The 19257-nt window shown below is 44.8% G+C and overlaps 1 protein-coding gene across 1 annotated transcript; it reads left to right on the forward strand.

The window, feature by feature from the left end:
* The first annotated feature begins 4810 nt into the window (after positions 1-4810).
* On the forward strand, positions 4811-18729 carry LRRIQ4 (leucine rich repeats and IQ motif containing 4). Its single transcript, XM_055308248.1, has 5 exons — positions 4811-5833; positions 10470-10643; positions 12183-12321; positions 13329-13525; positions 18552-18729. The coding sequence occupies exons 1-5, from the start codon at positions 4811-4813 to the stop codon at positions 18702-18704; spliced, it is 1686 nt and encodes a 561-aa protein (XP_055164223.1). The 3' UTR covers positions 18705-18729.
* The last annotated feature ends 528 nt before the right edge of the window (positions 18730-19257 follow it).

The following is a 19257-nucleotide window of genomic DNA, read 5'->3' on the forward strand; positions in this document are numbered from 1 at the left end:
CTGACCCCCCCGTACAACTCATTTCCATCAGTACATTTTTCATTAACCCAATGATTTCCAGGTGGAGGAGAGATGTAATTTAAAAAAAAAAATTTTGTTTTTTAAATTCTCCCCTTGAGAATCACTGGCTGGGGGTAGGTAGGGAGGTTGGGGAAACCGGTTGCTGAGCTGGCTTCCAGGAAACTTCAGTGGATTCACTGGGGGCTTATGTGTCAAGAACCCAGAGTGGAGGTCTAACTGGACTCTCAGCCGTCCTGAAGTCAGAACCGAAGGGAATACATGAGGGTGTATGATCCCCATTCTTCTTCTTTTTTTAATATTTTATTTATTTATTCATGATAAACACACACACACACATGCACACACAGGCAGAGGAAGAAGCAGGCTCCATGCAGGGAGCCTGATGCAAGACTCGATTCCAGGTCTCCAGCATCACGCCCTGGGCCGAAGGCAGGCCCTAAACCACAGAGCCACCCACCCGGGCTGCCCAGTAGTTGTATCTTTATAGAAGTAACTTAATAGACAGGTCTTGGACTATGGTTTTATAGAAGATCCAGAAATATTTTTTAAATGTTTCTTTTATTGTAACTATTTAAAAAGCCAACAGCATGAGGTTTCATTATAATCTAAGGAAGTCCTGTCTTGAGGAAACACAATAGGGTCTAGGTAAGTGCTTTCCCGCTAACATGGAGCTAGAACCTAAAAGAATCTGGGAGAAGCCGTGTTTAACAGGCCCCTTGGCTATTTTCCCCAGCTAAGCCGCTGGCAGGTGCCAGGCCCAGCAGAGCCCTGGCTGGATTCCTGCTGGGTGTCTCCTGGCTTCTGGCGGAGAAAGTCGTGTCATGGAGAAGCTGGGCGGGGACGGATAGAGGGGACGGATAGAGGGGGACCCAGTGGTCGAGAAGCTTAGTCCTTCTGGTCTGAGGAACCGAGAAAGTCCACCAGCGGTCAGCGCCTCACCGCGTGCTCATCCCGCAGCAGTTTGCAAAACCACATTCTAGAAGGGGGGAAAGGAGAGCTTTGCCTGCGAATGACTAGATCTATAGTTTGGGGGTGCACGTGGAGGAATGAGGGCAGAAACGTTTCTGAAGTGGGGTAAAATGCCATTTTGAGTCTATTGAAAGAAGACAAGTCCTGGGAAGCTCGTTGAGATGCGTAGTTTGGGGACAACAGCCCAAGCTCAGGGGTCGGGCCGAGCCCCTCTCCAGGGTCACTGGCCTGGGTGCTCGGGGACAGAGGCTCGGGGCGGTGCTGCGGCTTCCCGGCCCGCGGCTCTGAGCACAGTGCACCAAGGGTGCCCTGAGGCCCTGCACCCCAAGTGGGCGCCCTGAGGCCCTGCACCCGGAGTGGGCCCTGAGGCCTCTGCGGACCCCTAGTGGGCGCCCTGAGGCCCTGCACCCCGAGTGGGCACCCTGAGGCGCTGCACCCAGAGTGGGCGCCCTGAGACCTCTGCGGACCCCGAGTGGGCGCCCTGAGGCCTCTGCAGACCCCGAGTGGGCGCCCTGAGGCCTCTGCACCCCGAGTGGGCACAGACCCTCCAGTGGGAGGGCTCAGTCCCCCAGGGCTGCTGCCACCTGGGGTGCCAGTCACCAGGCCCTACAAGTCAGGGGCTCCCGCAGCGGCCTCCTGAGGTTCAGTCATTTGCCTTAACGGTTTCCAGAACTCAGAACTGTGTTCTAAAACCTACGAGTCAGGAACCCTCAAGTGGAAGAGCCGCCTGTGGGGAGAGGGCGCAGGCCTCCTTGATGTGCTCAAGGCCCCAAAGCCCTCCCAGCCCCGCCGTCTGGGGGATTTCTAGAGGTTCCCTTCCGAGGCCACGCTGGCCTAAATCACTGGCCACTGGGGATTAACTCAACCTCCAGCCCCGAACGTTCCACCCGCCTCAACCCGCGGATCTCCCTCTGGCCCCGGCCCGGTCCGGGAGGCTCTCTGGGGCTTCAGGAGAGTGACCCAGTTAAAAGGACTCAGGTGTGCTTGGTTGGGGCTTAGTAGGAAGAGCAAAAGGCCCTCTCCTCCAACCCCTCAGAAAATACCAAAGGATTTAGAAGCTCTTAGTATCAAGAACTTGGGGACAAAAGACCAAATATATATTTATTGCTGTCTCACAACATCACACCCAGAATCTGCCTTTATTATTGGTTGAACCGTTCAGACTTTCCCACACCCCTGCTAAAAACCAAAACTTGCTTGCATAAAAGTTTTCCACTCAGCCTCAGTATTACCTGAGAGGAGACTTAAGCCTCTTTCCTAGGATTTTAGTCTCCCAGACATTTTTATCAAAGCAAAGGGTGTTCCCATGACCGTTACATGGTTCTCCAGTGCTGGGTGTATGGAGTTTTTCGGCTTGTCTGTGTCAGAGGGAGACGATCAACCAGGTGGAGCTTTAGGTAAAATCTTGAAATTATTTTGACTAGAAGTGGTTATTTATGCTTATCGGGGAGTCATGCTAACCTCAGGACCCTAATCTTATCTATCCAGTTGGTGTCTAATCAGACTTGGAAACAAATGTCCACCAACACTTGATATAAATGTAAGAGGGATGATCATTTTCCTAAATGGTTTTCTCAGGCATCAAAAATCACACACAAAAAGGGTTAATTATTAAACTACCCAAACCCTGGCTCCTTGAAATGACACAACAGTCATTACACTTAGAAATTCTGCAGTAATATTGGGTTGTAACAGGTTAATCTGACCAGGTTGCGGTAGCAATCCTTTTTTTTTTTTTTTTTTTTGCAGTAGCAATCCTTATGAAAAAAATATGGCCGATAAGGAACCCATCTCCTCCGTTCTTATTTACTGAGGCTGAATAACTGGCCAGGCTGTTGCAAATCTGACTTTACAACCTCCTTTTATTAAGTCTGCTAATGGATATACAATATATATAGCTTTCAGAGGCCATCAAATTGGTTCCAGACACATGTGGGCTATATGATTCTGGCGAGATAACATATGTACACACACGTTCAGACATTCTAGTCAGGTCTCATCGTGGTACCAGATGAATGTTAGGAGAAATAATTCATTTTATGGGTCTGGAAGCCCAGATGCACTTGTGTTAACCCTAATCAGATGGCCAGTCCGCAGCAATCTTCCCCCAGCTGACCCTGCTGGAAGGCCACAGAAGAAAATCAAGCTTGAATGCTCGCACCCAAGACTGATTTTAATAAAAACCATTCTTGTAAACAAACGTTAATATCTTCAGTGAGGTTAACAGAAATTCTATGCTCCTGCCGCCACTTCCTACTATGTCCTGAGAAAAGACCATTTGGTTAGTTTCTGTATCTGTAAAGCAGAGGTCGTAATGGTGCCTGCTTCTTAGGGTTCTAGTGAGGATTACACACATTAATTGAAGTTAAGCTAAGAGGGTATAGTGTCCTGAGTGTTGTCTGTTTTCATTTCTACCGTGGCCTTGGTCTGTTCACTGTGGATGGTCTAGCAGTCTTCAGCATTGTCAGTAGTTTGATATTTAGGACACTGGAAATTTGACCCTACAGGACTGGACAGTATTAAATCAATCTAATGATCAAATGACAAATGTCGGAGACAGTTCATTCTAGATGTAATTTAATCAATGTTAAGTTTTTTTTTTAAGATTTTATTTATTTATTCATGAGAGAGACACACACACACAGAGGCAGAGACACGGGCAGAGGGAGAAGCAGGCTCCCTGCGGGGAGCCTGATGCGGGACTTGATCCGGGAACCCCCGGATCCCACCGCTGAGCCACTGAGGCGTCCCAGTCTTTTTCTTTCTTTAAATAACAGAGAGCAACCCCGTCCCAGAGCTCTGTTGGAGGCTAGGCATAGAGCAACGAGGATCTAAACCACATACTGTTGTGTTGCAAGGCGCAATAATATTAAGTGTGGGGCTGGAAGCACAGCCCTTCGTCTAGGGCCTGGGCCTCTGTGTGGGAGGAGAGGCCTAGTGCTGCAGCAGGAAAGCCCCATCCTAGAGAGCAAGCCAAAGACGCTAGGCTTAGGGATCTAGGACCACGAGAAGACAGGATGTCTCTCTGCTCTTTCAGCTGCTCTGCAGCTTCTCCTGGGCCACTGAGTCAGCCCCAGGCAACCGAGGAGAGCCAGATCTGCGTTTCGGTTCTTCCGTGCCCATCCACCACGCCATTCGTGCTCGGCTTTGGACTGTTTGGCTGGTTTCTCTTTGTCTCAGAAGTTCCTCTGCCTGTGCGTATTCTCTGCCTGCCAGTCCCCAAAGTTGAAAACGCCACCAGGCATGAAAGTACCCGCTGGGCTCTACTTAGGAAGGGAGAGTCCATCCCTAGAGTTTAATTCCACGGCTCTCAGGTGGCTTCAAGAAAAAATGCAATATTTTAAACTATTGGGTTTTTTTTTTTCCTGGTGTTCTCTCAGTGTTTATGGTTAAGAGCAATTCTTTGCAACCTTCTTTTTTTAATTTTTTTAATTTTTATTTTTTTCTTCTTTGCAACCGTCTATGTTCCACCTGGAAAGAGAATCAAGATAGGGATGTGAAAAAACTAAGACAATATTTTTCTTTTCATAGAAGTCAGTCTGTTAGGAGGCATCTATGCCTGAATTCATCTCCTGACACGAAACACAGAAACCTACATTTCTCTTTTTTTTTTTTAATTTTATTTAAATTCAATTCATTAACACATAATGTTTTATGGGTTTCAAAAACCGACATTTCATGCTGTGTTAGAATGTCAAGGCCTAGATCCAATCAACTGAACTTATGTTTTCTCTCTCTTAAGGATATGGAGTCTCGTGGCAAGTAAACGGGTTTTTTTTTTCTTTTCACAATATTTCAGATTTTGAATATATTTGACTTCATGTCAAAGGACATGACAAAATCAGGAGGACAGGCATTTAAAATTCATCGGAAAAATGATCCGCAACGGGCCTCCGATAGGACATTTTTCATTGATGCCTCCAGTCAGAGCTTGACTGCCGTTCCACGGGAGATCACAGACTTAGAAGAATTAGAAGAAGTGCATCTGGAAAACAACCAGATCGAGGAGATCCCGCAGGATATTCAGCACTTAAAGAACCTCCGGATTCTCTACCTGAACAAGAACAGGCTGGGCAAGCTCTGCCCAGAGCTGGGCAGGCTGGGCAGCCTGGAGGGCCTGGACCTGAGCCACAACCCGCTGCTGTCCTCGTCCCTTCCCGTCCTGGGCGGCCTGCGCAGGCTGCGGGAGCTGCGCCTCTACCACACGCACCTGGGGGAGATCCCCAACGTCCTCTGCAAACTCCTGCACCACCTCGAGCTGCTCGGCCTGACCGGCAACCACCTGAGGTCTCTGCCCAAGGAAATCGTGAACCAGACCCAACTGCGGGAGATCTACCTGGGGCACAACCAGTTTGAAGTCTTCCCGCCGGAGCTCTGTGTCCTCTGCAACCTGGAGATCATCGACCTGGATGAGAACCGGCTCACCGCCATCCCCGAGGAGATTGGCAACCTGGCGAGGCTGCAGAAGTTCTACGTGGCCGACAACGGCCTGGCCGGCCTGCCCGAGGCGCTGGGCCTCTGCGCCGGGCTGGCCGTGCTGGATCTGTCCCGCAACCGGCTGCGCTCCCTGCCGCGCGGCCTGGCCCAGCTCGCCGCGCTGACCGAGGTGGGGCTGAGCGGCAACCACCTGGAGAGGCTGCCGCGCCTCGTGTGCAGGTGGAGCTCCGTGCACCTGCTGTACCTGCGCGACACGGGCCTGCGGGCGCTGCGGCGCTCCTTCCGGCGGCTGGTCCACCTGCGCCTCCTGGACCTCAGCCAGAACCACCTGGAGCGCGGCCCCGCCCAGCTCTGCGCGCTCAGGCACCTGCAGGTGCTGGCGCTGGACGACAATAGAATACGGCAGGTGCGATGCTGGCTGCATGGGGGGGGGGGCACCGTCCTCGTTGCCACGTGGGGAGCTGGGGTGCAGGGGGGCTCACCCACCTGGCGGGGCACAGACACAGCCCCTTCCATCCCGGAGCTGCTGCGCCCCGGAGTCTGCATTCGGAACCATTCTGCGCCCCTCAACCGGGATTCCTCCTTAGGAGGCAGATTTTTTTCTTTCTTTTTCTTTTCTTTTCTTTCTTTCTTTCTTTCTTTCTTTCTTTCTTTCTTTCTTTCTTTCTTTCTTTCTTTCTTTCTTTCTTTCTTTCTTTCTTTCCTTTTCCTTCCTTTCTTTCTTCTTTCTTTCTTTTTTTCTTCTTTCTTTTTCTCTTTCTTTCTTTCTTTCCTTCTTTCTCTCTTTCTTTCTTTCTTTCTTCTTTCTTTCTTTCTTTCTTTCTTTCTTTCTTTCTTTCTTTCTTTCCTCTTTCTTTCTTTTCCTTCCTTTCTTTTCTTTCTTTTTTTCTCTTTCTTCTTTCTTCTTTTTTCTTCTTTCTTTTTCTCTTTCTTTCTTTCCTTCTCTTTCTTTCTTTCTTTCTTTCTTTCTTTCTTTCTTTCTTTCTTTCTTTCTTTTTCTTTTTCTTTTTCTTTTTCTTTTTCTTTCTCCTGACACCCACAGCCTCAAGGCCTTAATGTTCCACTCACGGTGAACTGCAAAAACAGCCTCGTCCCTAGAGAAGCCCCTTCGCAGGTGGTGCAGGGCGGCCCTGTTCAAAAATGTCCATCATAGGGACATTGACAGGGAGCCTGGGAGACAGTCTCAAGGTCAGCGGAGCAGTGGGCAAAAAGCTGCTGCTACACTCCTAAAATTAAAAATCTACACAGTCGTTTAAGTGACCTGGTGAAATATGTGCCTGTGCAGATAAACCTCGAAATTGTGGTGTTTGTTAGGAATGCAGACAACAAATTGCAGAACCTGCCACTATTTATAGTCTTTTTTTGTTTTTTTTTTTTTTTAAGATTTTATTTATTCATGAGAGACACACAGAGAGAGAGGCAGAGACACAGGCAGAGGGAGAAGCAGGCTCCATGCAGGGAGCCCGATGTGGGACTCGATCCCAGGACCCCAGGATCCCAGGATCATGCCTGGAGCGGAAGGCAGGTGCTCAACCACTAAGCCACCCAGGCATCCCCATTTATAAACTCTTAATCACACAAAACTACATACATGCACACACAACACATAGTTTGTGGATATTTATATATATAATAAAAGAATAAAATATATGAACTAGGAAAAAACCTCGCTCACTTCTTAGTAGTGGCTGCCTCTGGGAAGAGGAAGGAAGTCAAGGAAGTGAGGAGGGGATGACAGGGGGCTCAGGTTTGTTTGTTTGTTTATTTATTTATTTATTTATTTATTTTAAAGATTTTATTTTATTCATGAGAGACACACACACACACAGAGGCAGAAACTCAGGCAGAGGGAGAAGCAGGCTCCATGCAGGGAGCCTGACGTGGGACTCCATCCCGGGTCTCCAGGATCACACCCTGGGCCGAAGGTGGCGCTAAACCGCTGAGCCACCAGGGCTGCCCAAGGGGCTCAATTTTAATTGCAGCATTTCCTTTTATTTAAAAATTCTCTTTAAAAAAATAAATAAAATAAAACATAAAAATTCTTTTTAGGGCAGCCCGGGTGGCTCAGCGGTTTGGCGCCGCCTTTGGCCCAGGGCCTGATCCTGGAGACCCTGGATCAAGTCCCACGTCGGGCTCCCTGCATGGAGCCTGCTTCTCCCTCTGCCTGTGTTTCTGCTTCTTTCTCTGTGTTTCTTATGAATAAATAAATAAAATCTTAAAAAAAATATTTTTATTGGAGTATAGTTGACACACATTTTGTTTATGAACAAAAGATTTGGGTGGTGCATACACCTGTGTTCGCTTCTTTATTTTTAATATTTGAAAATTAAAAGAAAAATCCTGTTAAGAGCAAAAGACAACTGTAGAGGGAGAAATCAAGAGATTTAGAAATCCACAATCATAATCATCAAGTAATAGGTCTGCTTTTCCTGGCAATGGACACTGATCTATGCTCCCCATACTTTCTACTAGTCCTAGGCCTTAAAGGTTCTTCGGGGGTGTTTTAGTTTTTGTTTAATCTCTTACTCAATTTTTAATTTAGAACTTTGATGGGGGGGCGGTGCTGCTATTTGTCCTAGTTCTATAATTTTAAAACTGCCTTTAAGGAAATAATTGTTTTGATGGTGATTTAGGATTTAGGAAGAGAATCTGGGGCTTGATCTTTACTTAGGTAGCAACCCATTTTGGGGGATTTTAGAAGTTTATCAGAGGCCCTCTGCCCACCCCCACCCCCAGCTATTCCACCACCGTGGTAAGAAATTCCTTTTACAGTGGACAAAGTCTGTCATTCCACATTGAGAGTGAAAGGCTCAAAATATAAAGTGCCCTTGGGAAGAATAACAAGAGTCCTGAACCTAATTCTTTCCTGTGAGACATTGTAAGAGATCAGAATAGAGGAGGGAATCACACACAGATGGTGCCTTCACAAAGGTAAGCATCACCCAATACCAGGTTTTACCACTAGTCAAACTGTACTGAAATGTGGACGTTTCCAACATTATTATATGGGATGTGAAGATCTCTGGGTACCATTGCTTGTTATTCTTCAGTTTTTTTTTTAAACAAACATTCAGGTCTTATGATGATATTTTTGTGATTTTGGGTCTTCTTTTCTCAAGTCCTATTACAGTTAATCTTTCCAGTTACCTCCCAGTGCATTTCTCTGTATAATGACACATGGCTTTTAAACCAGCTCCTTACCTCTCCTACCCCAAAGACTTACCTGATGGATTTCTTGCTCTTGGCCAGTAGCTTTTTCTAGGTGTATGCAAAAGTAGCTGACTTCAGTGTGTATCTACATAGATTTTATTAGTATTGTACATGTCTGTTAAAGGACATTTGACTTATGCTCAAAATGACTGTAGCTCAAATTTAGGGCATCCATACTGACTATCCTGATTTAACTCTCTATAGGTTTTCTGTACATCTGGATTTATTTTCCACTATACTTTAATGTGACTGTGATGGGATTAATTACTAGATCTTGAATATCCGGGGGAAAAAGAAACTTTGAACATTCAATGTGCTTTGAAAAAGAAAAGCTATACTTATGAGCTAACTGAACAGCAGTAAGAGGGACGTTACTAGGTTATAATGAAGGGGTTAGATTGAAAAACTTTATCCTATTATTTTGGACAGCACTGATGCAGATGCTGTGTATTAAAGGGATCTAAGTGCCTGATGAAGAATTTTGAAATAGCCAAGAAGGAAAGCTTAAATATCAGTTTCTCTGGAGGTTGACTTCCTCTGATTAAAAAATAAATAAAACTATAAACATTTTAGAGCACTTTTAGGAAAATGAGCCCTCCTCCTACACAATAAAGAGAAAAATACCATATGAAAGATTGCAGATGTGTGAGACTTACTGTTATGTTATCACTTTAGGGAGCTTTCTTTTGAGCTGCTCCCCAATTATGTTTCCAACCTTCCCCGCCCCATCTATGGAGAGGTGAGGCTAAGCTGAAGTGTCACCATTTTCATGAAGAAGAGAGGAATGGGTAGGGGAGATGCCAGGGCTGGGACAGGGAACTGTAGGGAATAGATTTCCCCATTAGAAGTAAAGCCTGATAAAAGAAGGTGGTTCAAAGTGAGTTAAGAAGCTGTCGAGATCTATAACTGTGTTTTATTTTTCTACAAGAAAATAGGTGTCTCAAAAAAAAGAAAAGAAAATAGGTGTCTCTGCAACATAATCAATAGGGAGACTATCACATATTTTAAGAATGAGATTTTTCCGTGTGGTTCCAGATGGCCAGAAAGAGACCAATAGGTGAACATAATAGTGACACAGATTTTTGGCTTGACAAAAGAAGAAAATCTGATGATTAGAGGTCTCCATCCAAGTAATGAGCTTTGCATTCCAGGAGGTGCTGTTTAAATGTGTGCTGCATGGCTAGCATGTGTGGAATATGTTCAACCATCCTATTAAAGGATTAGAATAGACAACCTTTGTAAGACGTGCTAAGCCTGGCAGTCTGGGAGTCTAGGAAATGCCTCCCTGATACCTACAGAGGGTCCATAAGCCTCATTATTTACTGGCGGGGAGAATATTGTAAGATAAAATCATGATCGTCTTCATTGTTTGCATCCAACTGAGATTTCAGCTGAAGTTTATAAATTGCTGACTTAAAGCCTTTTGGGGTGAGAGGTCATGTTACTAGATTGATCAGTTCCAATAACTGAACTTATCAATATTACAGTTGGGGTATTACTCTGATAACTTCAGCACTTTTTCGGTAGTGTCAAGCATTTGCTGCACCACGGTTCAAAAGCTTGCAATAAAGTAGGTTTAAAATTGCTTCAGTTTAAAGCAATGCCTGAAGTGAAGAGCAGAGGGGCTTGGGGAAAGAGTGGGACTCCAGACTTTAGATCTACAAATACAAATACTCTATACGCAAGTATTTGTGCCAACTTCTCATCCGTAAGAATTGCTAAGTTGCTCTACTTTAGGTTTATCAATTGGCCTCAAAACTAAAAACTCCATTTATTATCTTATTGTTCAAAATAATCTTGACCTGAAACTTATCTTTTTGGAATACTTCTAGTTACCTTCAGACTTCGGCTCACTTTCAAAGCTGAAGATGCTTGGATTAACAGGAAATCAGTTCCCTTCATTTCCAGAAGAAATCCTTTCTTTAGAGTCTTTAGAGAAATTATACATTGGGCAAGACCAGGGAATGAAGCTCACCTATATTCCAGAACACATTAGCAAACTACAGGTAAGCCTCCCCAAATGAGTAAGCAATGAAGTCCATGCCTACTGATTCCTTAAGTTGGCTGATACTGAGAAAACACGGTGGCATCCCCAGAGGCTGGAGGGAATCCTCCATATTAGATTTCCAACCCCAAACAGTCAGTCATTCTAGCACTGTTTTCCTGAACCCCTGGATGCATATGCAAAGAACATAGCCAAGAGGCTATGCCATGCCATACTCCTCTCCGCTGTGCAGTTTGGCACGTTTTATTTGGGGAAATTGAGCCCTAAATAAAAGGAAAAGGAGAAAAAATGAGTGGGAAATATCAGAAAGGGAGACAGAACATGAGAGACTCCTAACTCTGGGAAACGAACAAGGGGTGGCGGAAGGAGAGGTGGGCGGGGGGTGGGGGTGACTGTGTGACGGGCACTGAGGGGGACACTTGATGGGATGAGCACTGGGTGTTATGCTATATGTTGGCAAATTGAACTCCAATAAAAATAAATAAATAAATAAATAAATAAATAAATAAATAAATAAATAAAACCTGGGAATTAGCAAAAAAATAAAAATTAAAAAAAAACCTGAAAAAAAAAAAAAGAAATTGAGCCCTATCACTTTCCATTTGATTTCTACCTTTTGTAAGAGGCCCCTGAAAATTGTACTATTTTTGAAGTTAAAGTATCCTATAGGTGACATGGCTAGGAGTCTGCATTCTGGATGGGTCAATGTGACCTCCCTCCCTGTATGATGGTGGGCAAATCAGGGTTTAACCCGGTCCCAGGGTCCTATGGAGATGGGCCCACACGCAGCCCTGCGCTAAATCCTAAAAAAGCAACAGGATAACTTCATTCAAAGTAGCCATACCCCTGTGTCTTAATGTATGCATGCTTTAAAGAATTGAGATTTTTTTCCACATTTGTTGTACTACGCTCTTACTAATGTTAAAGTAGGTGTGGGCCACAACATGAGCCCCAGTTGTGGAGCTGAGCGACAGCATGTATGGCATGGGTACTTCTCACCTGTGACACAGATGTCCTATTCCTGATTCTCCAGTGCTTTGCCCTGGGTTCAGAATTCTTCTCATCATCTGGCTCCTTGATACGCCACGGAACACTCTCTGAAAGCTTAGGGTGAGGTGCAAACATTACATTTTTGCCCAGTGGATTTGAAAATAACTAATTCGTTTGCACATTTTGGCTACTTCCAGCTGGACAATGTTAGATTGATACTTGATGCGATTTCAGTTCTACAGCAACTGCTGCTGCTAATTAGCTATTGAAAGGGAGCAAATGATATAAATTATCACAGTTATTTTTCTGTAAAGTTCTTGTGAAATAAACATGAGATTCCCGTGTTTTCTTTTCCCTGCATAATTGGGAACCACATCCAATGGTGTTACCCAAAAATAATTTTATGTTTTGATGATGGTTCTTAGTTTCTTCGTTGATCCCAATGCACACTATCCCCATTGAAAGAGCATGGGAACTCACCAGTGAGTCTGGTTTTCTTAATTCTTTTATCGATGTCAGGATCATTATGGTCTACTCCTATGTTTTTCAGAGTCTTAAAGAGTTGTATGTGGAGAACAATCATCTGGAGTACCTGCCCACATCTTTGGGATCAATGCCTAACCTGGAAATTCTTGACTGCCGCCACAACTGGCTTAAGAAACTTCCAAATTCCATTGGCCAAGCACAAGGTAAGGAATCTCAGTAGAGATCCTCAGCCTAGAGGAGTGCGAGGCCAGCATTTCTCATGTTGAAGCATTTCCCACTTCCTTGGTTCACTCAAGACTAAACTCAATGTTCAGAGAGCTTAGCCCTACCCCCATTACCTCCTCGCAGGTCTCACTAGTGAGACAGGGAAGGCCAGGTGCCGGATACAGGTAAGAACCTCACAAAGGCAGTTAGATTGTTTATTTGGAACTGAAGAGAGAAGGAAAGAGCAACTGCAGAGAAAATTAGCCTTCCTCCTTACAGTCACTATGCCACCGACAATCCTTTTCTGCCTACCTACTACCTGCCAGAGTTTGGAGCCGGGGGTCCTAGAGCAAATTTGCGTTAGGTCACTAAGTCACTTGAATAGAATGAAAAGTGTTGACCTAGAGTGGTGAAGTCAGCAAGGGGCGGGGGGGGGGGGTACGTCTGGAGCTGTGGGACTGGCATGAAAAATCACATATGATTCAGATTTAAGCACCCAAACCTTTGACACTAGGTTAAACCATTCTTTATTTGTACATGCATCAATCCATCCATCCACTTACAAGCCTTTTGCTGAGTTTCTAGTGGGACCAAATTAAAAAATGTTTTTTTTTTTGCCATAGATTAGAGTCGAGGGGTGGGCATGTGATGCTCCTGACCATACATTTTTTTTTCCTGTCCTTGGTCCCTGGTGGAATGAAACACTGTGAGATTTTTTTTGGTGTGTGCTCTATTTCTGTCTCTAATATATACCCTGGCTCCAACAATCTGAATTGTTAGAGGGAAGAGACCTTGGTTTACCTCATTAAATCGGTGTCTTGATAGACGACACGGCAGGAAACAAACATCTCAAAGTAACTGGACTAAAGAATGCATGTTTTAACTTTGCTTCTTCTTCTTTTTTTTTTTTTTTGAAGACGTTATTTATTCATGAGAGACAGAGAGAGAGAGGCAGAGAAACTTTGCTTCTTCTTAAGATAAATCTGTCATTCAAAAATTGTTTCAGCTTTGAAAGAATTACTGCTTGAGGACAACTTGATCACCTGTCTTCCAGAGAATTTGGATAGCCTGGTGAACCTCAAGGTTTTGACACTGATGGACAATCCCATGGAAGACCCCCCAAAAGAAGTGTGCATTGAAGGCAGTCAGGCTATATGGACATACTTGAAGACAAAAAGAAACAAGAAAATAATGGCAACAAAGGTAAAATCAGCAAAAATTCTGGATAATGCATTCACAGTTGCTGTGGAGAGGGGTCAGTGGTAAACATATCACAGACTGTTCTGGGGCTGCGCTTCACACATCTCTACGTCGTCCTCATTGAGAGCAGCGACTCTTACTTCCTTTATCTGCTCCGAATTAAGCAATGGGATCTTTGAACCTCATCTTAGCCTTTTTGTCCTTCATCTCTTTGTCAGATAAGACAACAAACAGGCAAAAGAACCCCAAACCTCAGGATCCCAAAACAGCCTAAGATTCTTGGACTATTCACTGGACTGAAAAGTTTTTTTTTTAATAAATTAATTTTTATTGGTGTTCAATTTACCAACATACAGAATAACACCCAGTGCTCATCCCGTCAAGTGTGGACTGAAAAGTTTATATTCACAAAGTCACTAAGGCTGAAAAATTAGAAGTGAAAGTCTTTATGGAGCAGCGGTATAGAGACCAGAGTTCTGCTCTGCCACTAACTAGGGTCAGGAGGCAAAAAGCCTTTAAAAAGGAGGGTGAGCGGGATGCCTGGGTGGCTCAGTGGTTGAGCTGAGCTGCCCTCAGCCCAGGGATCGAGTCCCACATCGGGATCCCCGCAAGGAGCCTGCTTCTCCCTCTGCCTGTGTCTCTGCCTCTCTCTCTCTCTCTCTCTCTCTCTCTCTCTCTCTCTGTATCTCTCATGAATGAAAAAATAAAGTCCTAAAAAAAAAAAAAAAGGAGGGGGAGCAAAGAAACTTGTCATTTCCTCTTTGCCCACCTCACCCATGGATACAACTAGGATATCCCCAGATAGGCCAGGCCAGGCCCCACTTCAGTCAGTATTCAATATTCTTTATTCAGCTGGTCCAAGCCCCATGGTCCCCCACCCTGATGGCTTTAGTCCTCTAACCAGTATCCCCACTTCCACACCTGCTAGCCTTACAGTGTACTTCCACGTAGCAGTCAGCCCCATGCTGTTAAAACTTAGGTGGGATCTTTTCACTACTCTACTGAAATCCATGATTTTTTTTTGCTGAACAGTCTTTGGTTTGCAAGACCCTCACCTATCAACAGCCCTCAACCATGTCAAACCTAACACCCTCTCTTTTATGATAAATAGTATGTGATACCTTCTTTACTCTCCTGAAATTAAACCAAAACCCATAATTTTAATAAATGAAAATAAGGACAGCGCTGTGACATAAAGAAAAAAGGAAAGTAATTTATCTTAAAACACTTATTTTAATATGTATATACTCAGGAGTGGCAACACTGGAAAAAGGAAAATAATACTTTTTGGATACTTCCTAAAAAAGATTTTGAAAAACTACGTACCCTCTTGCACATTTTTAAATTGGTGTTTTAATTCTTTTGCCACCAAGTTTAAACATTGCAAAGGACTTACTTTTCCGTGAGTTTTCAATATTGTCATCTTAAAATAAAGCTTTTATTTAAATCAGTTATTTTAAATGTCCCCAATGGAATCTAAATACCCTTATGATTTGATACAAAATACTTGAGCAAGGTCTTATTTTACAGGCAGAAATTTTTTTAAGATTTATTCGAGAGAGCGTGCACGCATATGTGTGCTGAGTGGGAGAGGGGCAGGGGAAAGGGAGAGAGAATCTCAAGTAGACTCCATGCTGAGCGTGGAGGCCGAGGAGGGGCTCAGTCCCACTGAACCCATGAACTCATGACCTGAGCTGAAATCACCAGTCGGACGCCTAATGGACTGAGCCACCCAGGCGCCCCTATAGGCAGAAATGTTATAATCCTTTCTTTTTTATTCTTGAGCATGTATTTCTACTTCACTTTCCCCCAAGAATTGAGCTTAATGTTTTATATATATAATTTTAAGTCATTTATAGATCACCTTTCATGCTTTCAGGCAACAAAAATATTTATACAAATGAAGTTTTAAGATTAGAATTTTTTTTCTGTAACCATAGGGTTTTTTAATGTCCTGGATTGAGTCATATTACAATTATTAGTACTATAAAACTGACCAAAACACTATAAAATCCATTATATATTTTGATATTTAATTCTTTGGCCTATAGGATTTGGGAGTTACAGATACAAGTGGGAGGCCTTCCCACATAGGTTCTGTATCCCTGCATAAACACTACCTGTTGCTGGAACGACACAGAATTGACATTGGTTCTGTTCCTGTATTTCGTTTTTTACAGATGAAGCCCTGAGAAACCTTGTTTACATAGAGAAGTTGACAAGAATGGAAGCAGCTTGTGTGTGTGTGTGTGTGTGTGTGTGTGTGCGTGTGCCTCTATGATTTTGTTTTAAAAATGGTAATGTTCACACGTCTCCAAACTTCTTCAGATTTGTATCCCTCCCAAATCACATGGAAGGCTCTTAGTGGGCAAATCAACTGGTCTTTCCATTTTCTTGAAGGCAAAGAGCTTGGGAACCACTTGCCTTACAAAAGAATCAGGTTACCTAGTCCCTACGGCCAACGTCAATACTACCAGTCTTCTGTTTTTGAAATCGAATTGACATACAATTTTATATTAATTTCAGGTGCACAACATATTGATTTGACGATTCTATGCATTACACGGTGCTCACCGCAAGCATCGTCCCCATCTGTCACACACGACGTTATTACAATATTGCTGACTACACTCCCTGTCCTGAACTTTTCATCTCCATGACTTACTTACTTTATAGCTGGAAGTTTGTACCTCTTCAGCCCTTCGCCTATTCCACGCACCCCCACACTCCTCCCCTCTGAGAAACAACAGTTAGTTCTCTGTATTTGTGTTTTTGTTGTTCTTGTTTGTTTGGTTTTGTTTTCAGTACGACTATTTTGTATTGTCTCTTCTTCGTGGTGTCCCAGAGGTTTTTGGAGTCCAGGGCAAAACACACCCTAGTCAGATTCAGGTGGCTCAGAGGTGTGCCAGAGAGGCAGCTGCGGAGGCCGAGGCAGGCGTGGAGAGCCAGCAGCTGTGTTCCTAGGCAGACACCTGGTAGGAAGGGGTGCGTAGAGCAGGCGAAGCTCTGGAAATAGATCGCCTCCAAACTACCCATGCGTGCACCCCCTGGGAAAGTCTTTGTGGACTGGGGTCCTGTCCCACAGTTGAAGACTGCCTACCCTTAAGGCAACAAAAAGCCCTGTAACTGTCTAGAACGCCTCTAGAGGGCGATTCTGTTCCCCTGGAAAACCACCACCTGAAATCACTTGGGCTCTACTCCCCATCATCTCCTCTGTCCCATTTTCATGGCACAAAGGGATCCTGGGTGTTTTCCCAAGGCCCAAGCCTGCTGCTCCTCCCTCTGCCCAGAGCTGCATCCCCTCGATATGGACCAGACTCCCAGCCCTCACGTAGTCCCTGTCCAAACATCCTCATACCTGCCCTCAATCCCCCTTCTGTAAAACAGCATGCCCCGCCCACCTCATTCATTCATTTGTGCATTCATTCAGCAAATGCTCCCTGAGCTTCCATTATGTGCCAGGCACTGTCGTAGGCTTTGGAAATACATCAGTGAACAAAGCAAATTTTTCTGTCCTCACGTTCCTTAGGGTCTAGTGTGATGGAAATAAGAACCTGAGAAGATATAAAACATAAAATCACAGAGTCTGTTAGAAAGTGAAAAGTGGTGTTGGAAAAAAGTTCAAGCTAAGGGGAACTGAGATTGCCAGAGGTTGTGTATGTGTGTGTGTGTGTGTGTGTGTGTGTGTGTGTGGTGCTGGGGGTTTGGGGGATTTGATTAAATGAGGTAGTTGGGATAGGCCTCCTTGGGAAATGACTGGTGTAGGCAGCTCAGCCTACCCTAACAGTGTACCATAGCCTGGGTGGCTCAAACAACAGAAACTCTCTCCCAGTTCTCGAGGCTAGAAGGCCAGGATTAGGGCGGCAGCATGGTCCATCTCTGGTGAGAGCTCTTTCTGCCTTGCACACGGCTGTCTTCTTGCTGTGCCCTCACAAGACAGAGACAGAGTGAGTTATCTGGTGTCTCTCATGAGGGCCCTGACCCCATCAGGAGGACCCCACCTTCATGATCACATCTCAGCCTAGTTACCTCCCAAAGGTCCCTCTCCAAATACAATCACATTAGGGGTTGGGGCTTTTAATAGGAGTTGGAGGTGAAGGGATACAATCCAGTCCACAGCCGTGCCAATTGAGCCAATACTTGAAGAACTGGAGGTTAAGCCATCTGAATGCTGGGAGGAGTGCTCCAAGCAGAAGCAGCAGCAAAAGCAGAGGCCGTGAGCTGGGGTCATGCCGGGTGTGTCCAGCTGTGAGCAGGCCTGCACAGCTGGAGCAGAGTGAGCAAGGCGAAGGAGTAGTTAGGAGGTCAGGGAGCAGATCACAGAGGGCCTTGTGACGCCCCTCCTAAGGACTTGAGCTTTTATTCTGAGAGAAGTGGGGAGGCACCAAAAGGCTCAGAGCCTAGCACTAGAGGAGGGACGCTTCTGAGCATGTGGGAGGGAACAGGGTCTCTGAAGGAGTGGGGAGCCAGCGCAGCAGTCCAGTGACAAGAGGGAAGGCAGGTACAAGCCCTCCTGATCCCCTTACTGTGCCCTGTTGTCTCCGTGCCATTTACTACCATCTAGCAGATCATAAATTCCTGTGTTTATTGTCTCCTTTGGTGGCAGTGTGAGGGCAGTGACATTGGCATTTAGCTGCTGTTTCCTAAATGTCTAGAACAGCGCCTGGGACATAAAAGCACTGAATTTTTTTTAAACGATTTTATTTATTTATTCATGAGAGAGACAGAGGCACGGGCAGAGGGAGAAGCAGGCTCCATGCAGGGAGCCTGGGACTCCAGGACCTTGCCCTGAGCCAAAGGCACAGGCTCAACCACCCAGGCGTCCCTGAATTTTTTTTTTTTAACTTGTTTTCCTTTTTACATTTGCCAGAATGACTGGTCAATTGAGAGAGGGAGAGAAAATAAGGTGTAGAGTTCTGATGATATTATATCCTTCACGTCTTTAGAACTACATGCCAGAACGAAGAGATAGCCACCCCCGGTCTGGAGGGATACCGACTGACACTGTTTGGGTTTATCTTGTCTTCAGATTCAGGCGTGGTGGCGTGGAACAATGGTCCGGAAAGGACTGGGGAGATTCGAAGAACTGCAAAGACTGCTAAAGAAAGGAATTAATTCTCCAAAAGATAAGAAAGGGGAAAAAGATGCAAAAGGAAAACCTGTAAAGAAAAAAAAGAGATAATTCTGTAATGAATTGAGATAATGAACCCTGTTGGATTAAGAAGGCAAAATATGTAGGAGTGAAGATGCCTACCACGCTGAAATTTTTCATAGAATCATGATTATGTCTAAAAATAAAGACTCTTACTTTATTGAATGAACTCTTTACGGCTAAAATGATATGATGCCTGGGAGCAGTGGCAGAAAAATATCAGGGAGAGGTAAGTGTGAGGGACCCAAATGAAACAAGACGGGCCATGAGTTGAAAATTGTAGATGCATGTGATAGGTAAATGGAGGTTGATCCTGTCTACTTTAAAACTTTATTTATTTTAGTAACCTCTACCCCCAACGTGAGGCTTGACCTCATGACCCCGAGATCAAGGGTCGTATGCTCTTCTGACTGAGCCAGCCAGGCACCCCGAAAACTTTACATGTTGAAATAGAGACTCACAAAAATGTCCAAAGAAATGGACAGGGAGGTTCGTGCACCCTTTGCCCTCCCTCAGCGTTGACATCTTGCATGACTCTAAGACAATACCAAAACCAGAAAATTTATTGGTGCCATCAACTGGG

This window comes from Nyctereutes procyonoides, unplaced genomic scaffold (genome assembly GCF_905146905.1).
Source record: "Nyctereutes procyonoides isolate TBG_1078 unplaced genomic scaffold, NYPRO_anot_genome, whole genome shotgun sequence".
Classification (NCBI taxonomy): Eukaryota; Metazoa; Chordata; class Mammalia; order Carnivora; family Canidae; genus Nyctereutes; species Nyctereutes procyonoides.

Bases quoted from the DNA above. Each gene is read 5' to 3' on its own strand.
- LRRIQ4 (XM_055308248.1), top strand. From the start codon at position 4,811: ATGTCAAAGGACATGACAAAATCAGGAGGACAGGCATTTAAAATTCAT. The intron at 10,644-12,182 runs GTAAGCCTCCCC...TATGTTTTTCAG, and splicing joins AACACATTAGCAAACTACAG to AGTCTTAAAGAGTTGTATGT. The intron at 13,526-18,551 runs GTAAAATCAGCA...TCTTGTCTTCAG, and splicing joins AGAAAATAATGGCAACAAAG to ATTCAGGCGTGGTGGCGTGG.